The 11,745-nt window shown below is 57.9% G+C and overlaps 1 protein-coding gene across 1 annotated transcript; it reads left to right on the top strand.

Annotated features, from left to right (window-relative positions):
• Nucleotides 1-7,226: 7,226 nt before the first annotated feature.
• Nucleotides 7,227-9,676, top strand: ASCL2 (achaete-scute family bHLH transcription factor 2). The gene is made up of 2 exons (XM_030917220.1): nucleotides 7,227-8,473; nucleotides 9,087-9,676. Exon 1 carries the CDS (start codon nucleotides 7,874-7,876, stop codon nucleotides 8,453-8,455), a length of 582 nt encoding a protein of 193 aa, XP_030773080.1. The 5' UTR covers nucleotides 7,227-7,873; the 3' UTR covers nucleotides 8,456-8,473; nucleotides 9,087-9,676.
• Nucleotides 9,677-11,745: the final 2,069 nt, after the last annotated feature.

Here is an 11,745-nt window from a genome sequence, read left to right as displayed (position 1 = left end):
GGACAGCCCTCCTCCAGTCCTGAGTGAGAGCGGGGCACTTCTCTCTGATCCTTCAGGACGATTCCTTCCCTAGCCTCTGGCTCTTCACACGCATCCCTGATCAGTTCTCTGCTGAGTCCTTGGAGGAACTTTCTGCAGGTCTCTGGGGTTCTCCCTCTATGCAGCTCTCTCCAGTCCACTGCTCTGTCCTGAGAACCCAGCTGCCTGGGCCTCCGTGGCTCTGAGCTCTGTCTCCTCCTCCAAGCACTCCACTGGGCTCTGCCTGGGTGCCTCCTTCTGGGCCATGGCTGAGAAACTCAGGGGAGCCGCTGGGAAGCTGTAGGGCCCCTCCACCTGTTGGCCATCTCTTGGGGGCTACTGTCCTTTGTTGCCATCTGTCCCGCGTCTTGAAAACTGTTGTTTCCTGAATTTGATCCTTTTGTTGTTATTGTTGTTTTGGATGGGAGAAGAGAAATAAATTCAGTTCCTGTTTCTCCATCGTGGTCACAAATGAACATCCTTAGTTTTTAATCTTTTCCATGTTTGTACTTAAGTCACCTTTCACCTTTCTGTTATTTTAAATGTGTGTCTTCCTTCTTGTTTAAATGTGCCTATTTTGTTGGTCTTTTTAAAAATAGCAGGTTTTCATTATATTAACTCAGTTACAGTTCACTTTTCTGCCTTGTTAATTTGTCTCCTCATCATCATTAATTCGCCCTTATTACTGCTGTTGCACATAGTTTGGGTTTTCTTTTCCTGATGTCCTAGAGTTGAATGCTTTGTTTGCTTGTGTTCAGAGTTTCTTGTTTTGAAGGAATTTGCTTGAGGTCATCAAGTTGTTTTGGCTGTTGACTTTCGAAAGGCCCATCACCACTGTTTCGAATCTTCTTTAACCTAAGAGCTATTTAGAAGACTATTCTTTTCTTCATGCATTTGCCATGTTAGAGCGGGGACTCTGAGGTTTTCTTTCTAGCCTTATTGTACTGTGGTTAGGAAACATGGCCCAGAGGATAAGACCTGTCTTCTCCATGGTCTCATATCCGGACAGCTTTCGGTTTCATGGGGGAATGGCATGAACTTGACAGACAAGCAGCCTCTTCTCTTCCAGCCAGCTGGGAGCACCGCCTCCTGCCTGGAATTGGCCAGCCCTTGGAGTGCAGCCACAGAATTCCCTTCTCAACCCCAAGTCTCCACGGTGGGGTACGGAGACGGATGTTAAGGAAGCTGAACTGAGGGAGCCCCGTGATGGGCTCCCAAGTCTCTGCCTCTCACTCACTGGCCAGCCTTGAGCACGTGGCTTCTCCTCTCTGGGCCCCAACTTTCTGGTCCGTCTCGCGAGGCAATGGCTTTCTAGAATGTAGGTTGTGTTATTATTCAGGTATGGTGAGGCTAACAGATCAAGAGTCAATTGCCATAGAAAAGATTACTGTTAACTCCCCGTTCTCAAAGCAGGTGGCATGCCATGCCACAGGCAGGGAGGTGGGCACAGGGTCAGTCAGAAGGTGGGGGAGCCACAGGGGGACCTGGGCAAGAACCTTTCTTGTGGTTTCTGTAGAAGGAATGGGCAAGGCAGGGTACAATGGGTTTAGGATTGATCAGGTTGAATAAGTTCAGAGTTCTGGGGCCTCGGGGCTGCTTCTTGCCTTGGGGTAACAAGGGCAGGGGTAGTGCTCTCGAGCGTATAAGACCCTGATAGAGGAGGGGGCTGGAGCTGGGCTCTGCAGTGATGGGTTTGCCTATGAAAGGGTCTCCTTCACTGTCTCTAGGAATTAGTTTATCCTGGGAGGGGAGGCCCTTCACAGTCAGCAAGTCCCCAAGATGTCACACTGTCAGATACAGAGACTAGAAAACTGGTATCACAGGGGAGCTGAGGCTCTCCCAGTCCAGATCTGTGTTGTCCAAGACGGGAGCCACCAGCCCTGGGTGCCACTGAGCATTGAGATGTGGCCGGTCCACACTGAGATGTGCTGTGAATGTAAAAAGACGCACGCCTGATTTCAAAAACCTTGGTATGAAAAGAAAATGTGAAACAGCTCTCAAGTAATTTTATGCTGATTACATGTTGAAATGCTAATATTTTGGGTATGATGTTAAAGTTCATTCCACCCGTCCCTCTTCAGGTATTTTTTAAGTGTCACTACCAAACAATCTGAAGTTACTGATGATACCTCCCAGTCCACAGCCCACATTGGTGTCCCCCAGATTCCCCCGTGTCCTGCCGCATCTCCCCAACTCCCACCACACATCCACCTGCCAATCAGTCAGGTTTTGTGATTCCCCAGGGTGCCCCACACTTCCAGCTCCTGCACCCCAGTTCCAAACAGCCTGTGGGTGACTTCAAAGTCAACATGAGCCTTGCTCACAGACAGCAGGACTGTGGGCTGCAGCTCGCGGCTGGCCAACCACAGAGCTGTTTTTGGACGCTCTAGGCTCATCTTATGTGAGTCAGGCTCACGTTGACTTTGAAGTCACCCTTGGTCACCAGGAGCTCTGACCAACCAGGCCGAAAGCTTTCCCTGGGCCATCGCCAGCCCTGGTGCTGCCTGCTCCTGCCCCTCTTTGCTGAGCCTGGGCTCCCCAACATTCCCCCAGGTCATTAACACACATGAGCAGCACCTCAGATGTCATAGGAGCAGGTCAGGTTAGCCCATTGGACAGAGCAGATCTGGGCAGCCACAGCTCCCTGTGGAGCACAGGGGCAAGGAGGCTCCAGGAGGCCACTGGGATCAGGGAAGGCTTCCAGGTGATATGACATCCAAGCTGGACAGGAGGCGTGAGTGATGGCACGCGAAGGTGCTGGGCCTGAACCCTGAAGGCCCGGACATGATCTAGCTGGGCTGGATGCTGGGTAAGGCCCCCCACTTCCAGGCGGTACACAGACAGAAGCAGCAAACTGAGAACCCAGGAGAACAGGGCAGAGGCAGGGGCAGTGTCCAAGGGGCAAGATGGGGACCTGGCTGGAGAAGTGGCTGTGCTGACGGACAGCAGAGGACAGGGGAGAGGAAGGGCAGCACCCACACTGCCAACCTGGTGTTCTCTGCAGAGGGATCTTTCCTTAGAGGAAAGGAGGCCAAGTTCAACCTGCAACAAACTGAGTTTGAGGAGCTGCAGGAGGATGAGGGTCAGCCCAAGTGTCACATGGACATTCCAGTCCTCTGGAGCAGCTGTCAGCAGACCAAGGCCCACAGGCCAGATCCAGCCCCTGGCCTGCTTTTGTATTGCCCCAAAGCTAGGAACTTTCTTTCAATTCTTAAGTGGTTAAAAAATTAAAATCCATACCCATTCGCTATCATCAAAAAACTATTATCACCTCAGCCAGCCTGGGCAGCATAGTCAGACTCCATCTCTACAAAAAATAAAAATTTGGCCGGGCATGGTGGCAGGTATCTGCAGTCTCAGCTACTCGGGAGGCTGAAACTAGAGAATGGCTGAAACTCAGGAGGCAGAGGTTGCAGTGAGCCAAGATTGTGCCACTGCACTCCAGCCTAGGAGACAGAGCGAAACTCCGTCTCGAAAACAAACAGAAACAAAACAAACCCAGAAAGCACCAAGTGTTGGCGGGGATGTGGAGACGTTAGAACCTTGTGTGCAGCAGGAATGTGGAAAACGACATGGCAGTTCCTCAAAAGGTTAAACAGAGGTTTGCCGTATGACCTGGCAACTGCACTTCTCGTTCTATCCCCAAAAGAATCGAAAGCAGGGTCTCAGAGAGATATTTGCACCCCCGTGTCCATAGTACCATCATTGATAACAGCCCAAGGGTGGACGCCACCCAAGTACCCACTGACGGAGGAACGGATCAACATCGTGGTCTACCCATACAGTGGAAGAGTATTCACCCATAAAAAGGAAGGAAATCCTTATGCAGGCTACAATATGGATGCAGCCGAGGGCATCACCATCAGTGTAAGAAGCCAGTCCACAAAAAGACAGATGCTGCAGGATTCCACTTACATGAGGTCTCCGGAGTAGTCAAATCTATACAGACAGAGAGTGGATGGTGGGTGCCAGGGGCTGGGGGAAGGGTCATGGGGAGCTGGTGTTTAATGGGGACAGACTTTCGGTTTGGGAAAATGAGAAACTTCTGGAGATGGATGGTGGTGATGACTGCACAGCCACACGAATACACTTAATTCCACAGAACCGTGCACTTACAAATGGTTAAGAAGGTCCATTTTATGTCATGTGTATTGAACCACAGTCTGAAAATTCAGAGTATTCTGTAACAGTGAGTGTGACCTGGACTTCAAGTTTCAGTGACCAGGAAGCATGTTGTTATTTCTTCCCTGCCCATGCCTGCATTTGCTCCCCAAGGCAGAGGACTCGTGGCAGAGACATGTGACCGGCAAGGCCAAAAATACTTACCATGTGGTCCTTTGCAGAAAAAGTTTGCCTACCCCTGTTCAAGAGCTCAGGGATGAAGAGCTGGAGGTAGGTAGAGCCTGGGAGAGGTGCCAGGGTGCCCAGGCAAAGGCCTCATGAGGCCGCAAGCTTATGTTCGAAGATCTTCTAACTGCTTTATTAAGATACAGTTCACATTCCATAAAGTGTACATTTCAATGGTTTTTGTGTGTGTGTGAAGCCAACAGGACAGGCCATGTTAGAACATTCTCATGCTCTGGGAAAGAAACGACGTACCCTTTCACGGTCACCCCCATCCCTCTGTTCTCACTCCCCAGTCCCTGGTAACCATGAATCTCCTGTCTCTGTGAATCTATCCACTCCGCACATTTCATAGACTGAGAGTCACATGCTATGTGGTCCTCGGTGTCTGACTTCATTCACACGACCTCATGTTCTCGAGGTTCACCTACATCATGGCAAGAAACAGCTTCGTCTCTTTTTAGCACTGAATAACCTTCCATTATTCTAGACCACGTTTTGTTTATCCACTCATCTGTTGATAGACATTGGGCTATTTTGAATTGTGCTTCTCAGGATGGACTGAGAGACCAAGAGTGCTAGAGAAGACGGCCCAGATGGCATGGAGACCCACCAGTCCAGGAGACAGCCTGCTTCCAAAGTAAGGGAGGGTGCTGCAGCGTCAAAAGCTGCACAGCCGGTGGCACCCAGGAATGAAGCAGGGGCCGATGGAGGGAGAGACACAGGTCTCTAGGGAATTATTATTTCAAAGCTAGGCGTTGGGGGCAGACGGGGTTTCCACAGTGGTGGGAGGACCAGATGGGGAAGAGGATGAAGGTGGAGAGAGGTGTGGGCGGTGGTGGGGGACTGGCCTGGCCGTGGCACAGCAGGCGCAGGTGAGTGCAGGACTGTGCCTGGGGGCAGGGTAGCAAGAAGCCATGCCTGGGCGCTGAGAGGCTTGAGTTTTTAGACAGAATGTTCTGGGGTGATCTGGAGAGGCCTTACAGGTCCTGCTCCGGAGATCTTACCAGCTGTGGAGGCACTCGGGTGAAGACGGGACAGAGAGCAACCTAGTCGCTGTACCCCTCGTTCCTGTTGACCCCCAGGGTGTATGCAGCCATACCCAGAGCAGCAGAGGGCCCACCCGTCAAGCCACAGAATCCTGAGAAATAATAAATCGTTGTTCAGACCGTTAAAATCCTGGTGGCTGCTTACACAGCAACAGATGACTGAGGGGCTCCCAGCCCAGGAGGTGAAAGTCCAGGAGGGATTTCCAAGGCCCAGTTTGCAGGGTTCCAGGATCGTTCCTGGATTCTTATCTTGCAGCCTTGACAAGGGGAAGGAGGGAGGCAGCGGAAGGAGGGCAGGACAATCCATGACAGGCTGTGATTTGCCAAGTGACCGTCTGGGATGAATGGGGTCTCAGACCAGGGACAGGGAGTAGAGGAAAGCCCGCCTCTGCCCTGGTTGGAGAACCCGGATTCAGACCCAGGGCCCCGATTTCTGCCTGGATCGCTCCACTGGGCGGAGGAATGACAGTGGACACATCCGGGGTTCTCTCCAAGTCGGCTTCCTCCTCTGCTAAATAGAGACTGCAGCCCACCAGCTCCCAAATAGGTGCCACTTTTCCGGCCCCTCCCAAGGCAGGAGGGCCAGGCGTGCTCAGGGCACAGGTGTGCTGGGGCCCAGGTGGGCCAGTCAGCAGCATCCTGCAGGGTAATCGGAGCAGGTGGGCACCCCGAGGCTGGCAGTAAACAGTCGCTATCTGCTCCCAGGTTCCCAAGAGGGGTCCTGGGCCTCACCTCCTCCAGTCGGAACAGGAAAGCAGCTCCAGGCAGCTGGGTGCACAAAAAGCTCCATTCCCTGAGGTCTCAAGCAGTGGCCCAGGAGCATCTGGTCACCTTCGGGAAAAACCGGCTTGGCAAAGGCTTCCCCGAGGGCACGCGTTTCCCGGACAGTGAGGTAGGACCTAAACTCTTCCGTTAACACTACATTTTTCGCATTTCTGCAGTGCTTGCACTCTCATACTCCACCGTTTCCCCGCATCTCTTAGGGAGAAGCTCTCGACGTCCCACCTCCCCTGGAAGGGTGCTGCTCCCAGAGACCTTTCCGCCAATGGCCCAATCTCAGTGCCCTCAGGGGAGAGGTGGGTGCAGAAAAACAGCCTGGGTCACAGAAAGAGGAGCTAGGGCTGTGAAATCCCAGAGGCACCGACGGGAAGCGCGACAGAGAACAGGAGGGCAGAACGGGGTGGAAGTGAGGGATACTGCAAATGTAGAGAGCCAAGCTGGGGGAGGGCGTGGACCCGACCGCCGTCCTGGCACAAGGCGGTCAGGTGCAAACCTTCAGGCTCTCCAAAGCCCTCAGGCCCGGGGCGCACGGAAACCACAGGTAGAGTGCGCATGGAGGGACGGGGAATGTGGGGCGGGTAGCGGAAGGCGCCCCGGGAACCTGAACCTCCTACCCGGCCTCAGTCGCGACCGCTCCTTAAGCCCCGCCCCGCCTCAGGTAAGGCGCAGTCCACCCCCATTCCCAGTAGATTAACGCACAGGTGGGGGCGCGCTCGGGACATAGGTGCGCCTGGGGACAGCTCGCCCAGCCCAGTCGCGGGGGCGAGGAGTAGGGCGGGGCCCAGTATGCACCGAGCTTTGTTAGCGATGCTCCCCGCGAGCCACGCGCCGCGCGTACGCGCTTCCTTAATGGGGCCGGGCGTGGAGCCGCGCCCTGCGCGATTGGCCAAACGGGTGGCCCACGATTGGCTGAGACCCTGGCCCCCGCCTCCTCGGCCCCAGGAGGGCGGGGCGCGGGTGTGGACTGCTCCGCGCGTGCTGCCCCGGGGGGTCTAGCGCGCCTTCCAGACAACCGTGTTGTCGCCAGGGCCACGCCTTCCCTCCCACAGCGCGCGCTGCGCGTGCGGAGGTCTGGCAGCTCTTGGGACTTGCGGGGCTGCGCGCGGGATTAGGGTAGGGGTACGGGAAGGCTCAATTCAGGGCCTGCGTACCTTGCTTTGGGGGCGCACTGAGCACCTGCCGGGAGCAGGGGGCGCACCCGCAGGTTTCGCCAGTTGGGCTCACTGGGGATCTGTGGACTGCGCCCAGGGGATGGGCTGGGGGACACGCGCAGGCTTTGGGCTTTACAGAATGTGATCGCGCGAGGGGGAGGGCGAAGCGTGGCAGGAGGGCGAGGCAAAGAAGGAGGGCGTGAGAAAGGAGGTGGCGGCGGCGCGGAGGAGGGTTATCTATACATTTAAAAACGAGCCGCCTGCGCCCCGCCTGCGGAGACCGGGGAGAGTCCAGCCGCACGCGCGGGACACGAGCGTCCCACGCTCCCTGGCGCGTACGGCCCGCCACCACTAGGCCTCCTGTCCCCAGGCTCCAGAAGACCTTGGACACGTGCCCTGGGGAGTCTCCTGGCGGCGCCGTGCCAGAAGCCCCCCTGGGGCGCCACCGTTTTCCCCTTCGCCTCTGGCTCTTCTGCCTGCACGTTCCTGCGGCGCGCCGGGACCCAGAGCGGGCGGGTGGATGCAGGCGCAATGGACGGCGGCGCACTGCCCAGGTCCGCGCCCCCTGCGCCCCGCATCCCTGGCAGCTGCGCTGCCCGACGGAGACCCGCGTCCCCGGAACTGTTGCGCTGCAGCCGGCGGCGGCGACCGGCCACCGCAGAGACCGGGGGCAGCGCCGCGGCCGTAGCGCGGCGCAATGAGCGCGAGCGCAACCGCGTGAAGCTGGTGAACTTGGGCTTCCAGGCGCTGCGGCAGCACGTGCCGCACGGCGGCGCCAGCAAGAAGCTGAGCAAGGTGGAGACGCTGCGCTCGGCCGTGGAGTACATCCGCGCGCTGCAGCGCCTGCTGGCCGAGCACGACGCCGTACGCAACGCGCTGGCGGGAGGGCTGCGGCCGCCGGCTGTGCGGCCGTCTGCGCCCCGCGGGCAGCCTGGGACCACCGCGGTCGCCGCCTCGCCCTCCCGCGCTTCTTCGTCCCCGGGCCGCGGGGGCAGCTCGGAGCCCGGCTCCCCGCGTTCCGCCTACTCGTCGGACGACAGCGGCTGCGAGGGCGCGCTGAGTCCCGCGGAGCGCGAGCTGCTCGACTTCTCCAGCTGGTTAGGGGGCTACTGAGCGCCCTCGACCTATGAGGTAACAGCCGGGCGGCAGTGAGGGGGGAGGGTCGGGGGCCGGGGTGGAGGGACGGGGGGGTGTGGGGGGCAAGCCCGGCGGGTCGCGTCCCCAGGAGCCCGCGAAGCCGAGCGCCATGCCCCAGCGAGGGCTGCGATTTCGCTCACTCTTCATTTCCCCCAAACGTTTTCAAGCCTGTGCAAGACCGGCGTTTGTTTGTCCGGGATTGCAAAACTTCCCCTCGCGGCTCAGCCGCCGACGAGGGAGGGGTAGACGAGGGGAGGGGAGCGGCCGTCGGGCCGTTGAGGTCTCGAGTGCTGGCGGATCCTGGGGCAGATTGGGGTGCTGGAGGCGGGGTGACTTTGCATTGCAAATCGCGCTCCCGGGCCGGGGCGGCAGAAATGAGTCGGCGGGCGCGGGGCCCTGACTCACCGCGGTTCCGAGCGCCCGCCCCGCCCCCGCCTGTCTCAGACCGAGTCGCGGCACCCACGGACTCAGGACTCCAAAACCAACCGAGCAAACGAAACTGCCGACTTCGCTTGGGGGAGGTGGGGGCAGGGCCGGCCCGGGCGGTGTCTGCCCCGGGCCAGCGCCCGCGTTGACGCGCGTTCGGTTCCCCACCTTCCCCCTGCAGCCTCAGCCCCGGAAGCCGAGCGAGCGGCCGGCGCGCTCATCGCCGGGGAGCCCGCCAGGTGGACCGGTCCGCGCTCCGCCCCCAGCGAGCCGGGGACCCCGCCCCCGCGCCACCACCGTCGACGCAGCCTCGACCGTCCGGCCCAGCCTGACCAATGCCCGGTGGAAACAAGCCTCGAGCTGGCCCTGTGAGAGCTGGCGGCTTCCTCCGATGCCGCCCCTCCCCACACTTCTCGACTGCAGTGGGGCGGGGGGCACCAACACTTGCAGATTTTTCCGGAGGGGAGAGGATTTTCTAAGGGCACAGAGAATCTATTTTCTACACATTAACTTGAGCTGCTGGAGGGACACTGCTGGCAAACTGAGACCTATTTTTGTACAAAGAACTCTTGACTTGGGGCACAATAAAGATGACCTGGACCCCCGCCCCCACTATCTGGAATTTTCCATGCAGGCCAAGATCTGGACAGGAGTGGTCCCTGAGGGGCGGGGTCCCTGGCGTGAGGCTCCCGTGACAGCTAGGGAGAAGCGTGTGTGGGGCACAGCCTCTTTAAGGGAGCGTGAACTTTATAAATAAATCAGTTCTGTTTACCAGTGGCTCCTGTCACCTACACTTCCCAGGTGACAGCCACACTTCTGTGGTCACTACTCCCTGAACCCTGCTGCCTCCTCTGTAGGGTGGGTCTGGGTGAGATCTGGAGTCCAGCCAGGCTGTTGATAACGGAGCCATCGGGACACCTTGTGAGGCTGGGGGCGTCCTCCAGGAGGTGGTGGGCTGGTGGATTGTCCAGGCAGGGCTACTTGCTGGCTTGGAAGCGGCAGGCTGGAGGCTGCTGACCCACCCCGAGGGCTGGGTAAGTGCTGGGTGTGGGTCTAGGCTGAGGTGGTCTGACCAGAGAGCTCCTGCTGTGGGGCTGAGGGCATGGGCTCCTGCGCAGGCCACACGCTCAGATCTCCACTGCTGTGGCAGCTGGGCAGCCCAGGGCAAGTGGCTTAACTTGCAAATGGGACTGACCAGACCCACCTCAGGGGCCTCTGGGAGGAGTTAGTGAGAGGTGTCTGGAGGCTGCCCTCTCGCTGGCTTTGGGTTTTGCCCACACTGGGGAGGCCCCGCAGGCCTCTGCTCACCTGAATCCTGAGAGCGGCTCTTGAAAGGAACAAGGAAGGCTTGAAAGCTTTGCGCCAGGCTCCCCCAGTCAGAGAGCTGGCACCGGGATATCACACGGCTCTACCTTTGACTCAGGGCCTATGAGGCTTTGAAATCTCCCTGTGCCCAAAGCTCCCTTTTAGTGCCCTGGTGGGGGAGGGGTTGTGGGGCTCCCCTGGTTGCCCTAGGGCGCAGAGGCACTCCTTCCTTCAGAAAGGAGTGGTTGGGACAGAGCCATGGGAGCCCTGCGAGGTGGGAGCAGCTGGTGTTGTCCCAGAGCAGCTGGCTCCCGAATAACCATGGGAACACAGGCTGCCGGTGTGCATGGGTCTCAGACGTCAGGCTGGCCAGGTCCCCTGTTACCAGAGGAGCTCAGGGCTCCTCTCTCGCCAGCTGCAGCCTCAGTCTGGGTGGGGGCTCCTCAGCCAGCAGCCAAGGTCAAAGCCGAGTCTGTAGCGGGGGTCAGGGGTCACCTGGTCTGATGAGGACCAGGCTCAGCTGGGGTCAGTAGACCAGCTGTGGCTTGGGGCTGCAGGGCTCAGGCAACTGGCCTTGGCCAAGGGACAGGAGGGGGTACATTGCCATGGCCACCCATGGAGGGCCCTCCCACAGCATTCTCCCAGAATCCACACCCGGGTCGGTGGCCTCCCTGAGTCACAGGACCTGAGCTCTCCCTAGGGCTCCACACCTTGACCTCAAGGAAAGGTCCACAGCTGCCAGAACCACAGGGGGCTGTTGGGTAGGTGGGAAACCATGGAAGGCCAAGGCAGAGGAAAGGACTGCCACCCACTGGCACGAAGTGGACAAAACTCTGCAAGGGGTAAGTAGTGCTGCCATTTTGTTTTCCCATTTTCCATTTTATTATGGAAAATTTCAAACATATGCAAAAGCACCGAGGCCTTTGTTGAGCAGTCTCTGTGCCAGGACTTAGGATGCATCCGTGTGCCACACAAGCCCGTGCTCGTGGAGCCTGGGTCCTAGTGGTGGACACAGAATCCAACCATTGTACAGTCTGGCTGGAGGAGGACGCACTGGGCCCCAGGTGGGCCCTGGGAAGCCTGCAGCACCAGTTTCAAGGCTCTTCCTGCCCCATCCATCCCCCACCCCATCCCTGCATGACTTTGGAGCAAATCCCAGACTTTGAATCCTTTCACCCATAATGTTTCATGTGTGCCTCTAAAGGAAACCCCCAAAACATCACCCCTTCAAATGAACCACCGTTCTTTCATATCATCGGGGACCCAGCCAAGGGCACAGTCCTCACTGGGGTCTCGTGGTTTTGTACAGTTGGCTTTATAGAATCGGGATGCACCGCAGGTCCACACATCAAGTTTGCTTAATAGGTCTCTTAAGCATCTTGTAAGCAATTTTCCCCCAGTGTCTGCATTGAAGAAGCGGAGATGTTTGTTCCACTGAGCCGCCGTGTGCATGGTATTGATGGCACCGTTCTGGCTGTTGCTATTGGGAACCTGTCCCTGTATTTCCTGTAGGACAGGGTATGGGGGGCCAGACG

Source organism: Rhinopithecus roxellana, chromosome 15 (genome assembly GCF_007565055.1).
Source record: "Rhinopithecus roxellana isolate Shanxi Qingling chromosome 15, ASM756505v1, whole genome shotgun sequence".
Classification (NCBI taxonomy): Eukaryota; Metazoa; Chordata; class Mammalia; order Primates; family Cercopithecidae; genus Rhinopithecus; species Rhinopithecus roxellana.
Note: the sequence above shows the minus strand (reverse complement) of the source record. Positions and strands in the feature narration are given on the sequence as shown.

What these genes read in the sequence shown, in the direction of transcription:
- ASCL2 (XM_030917220.1), top strand. Translation starts at nt 7,874, where the DNA reads ATGGACGGCGGCGCACTGCCCAGGTCCGCGCCCCCTGCGCCCCGCATC.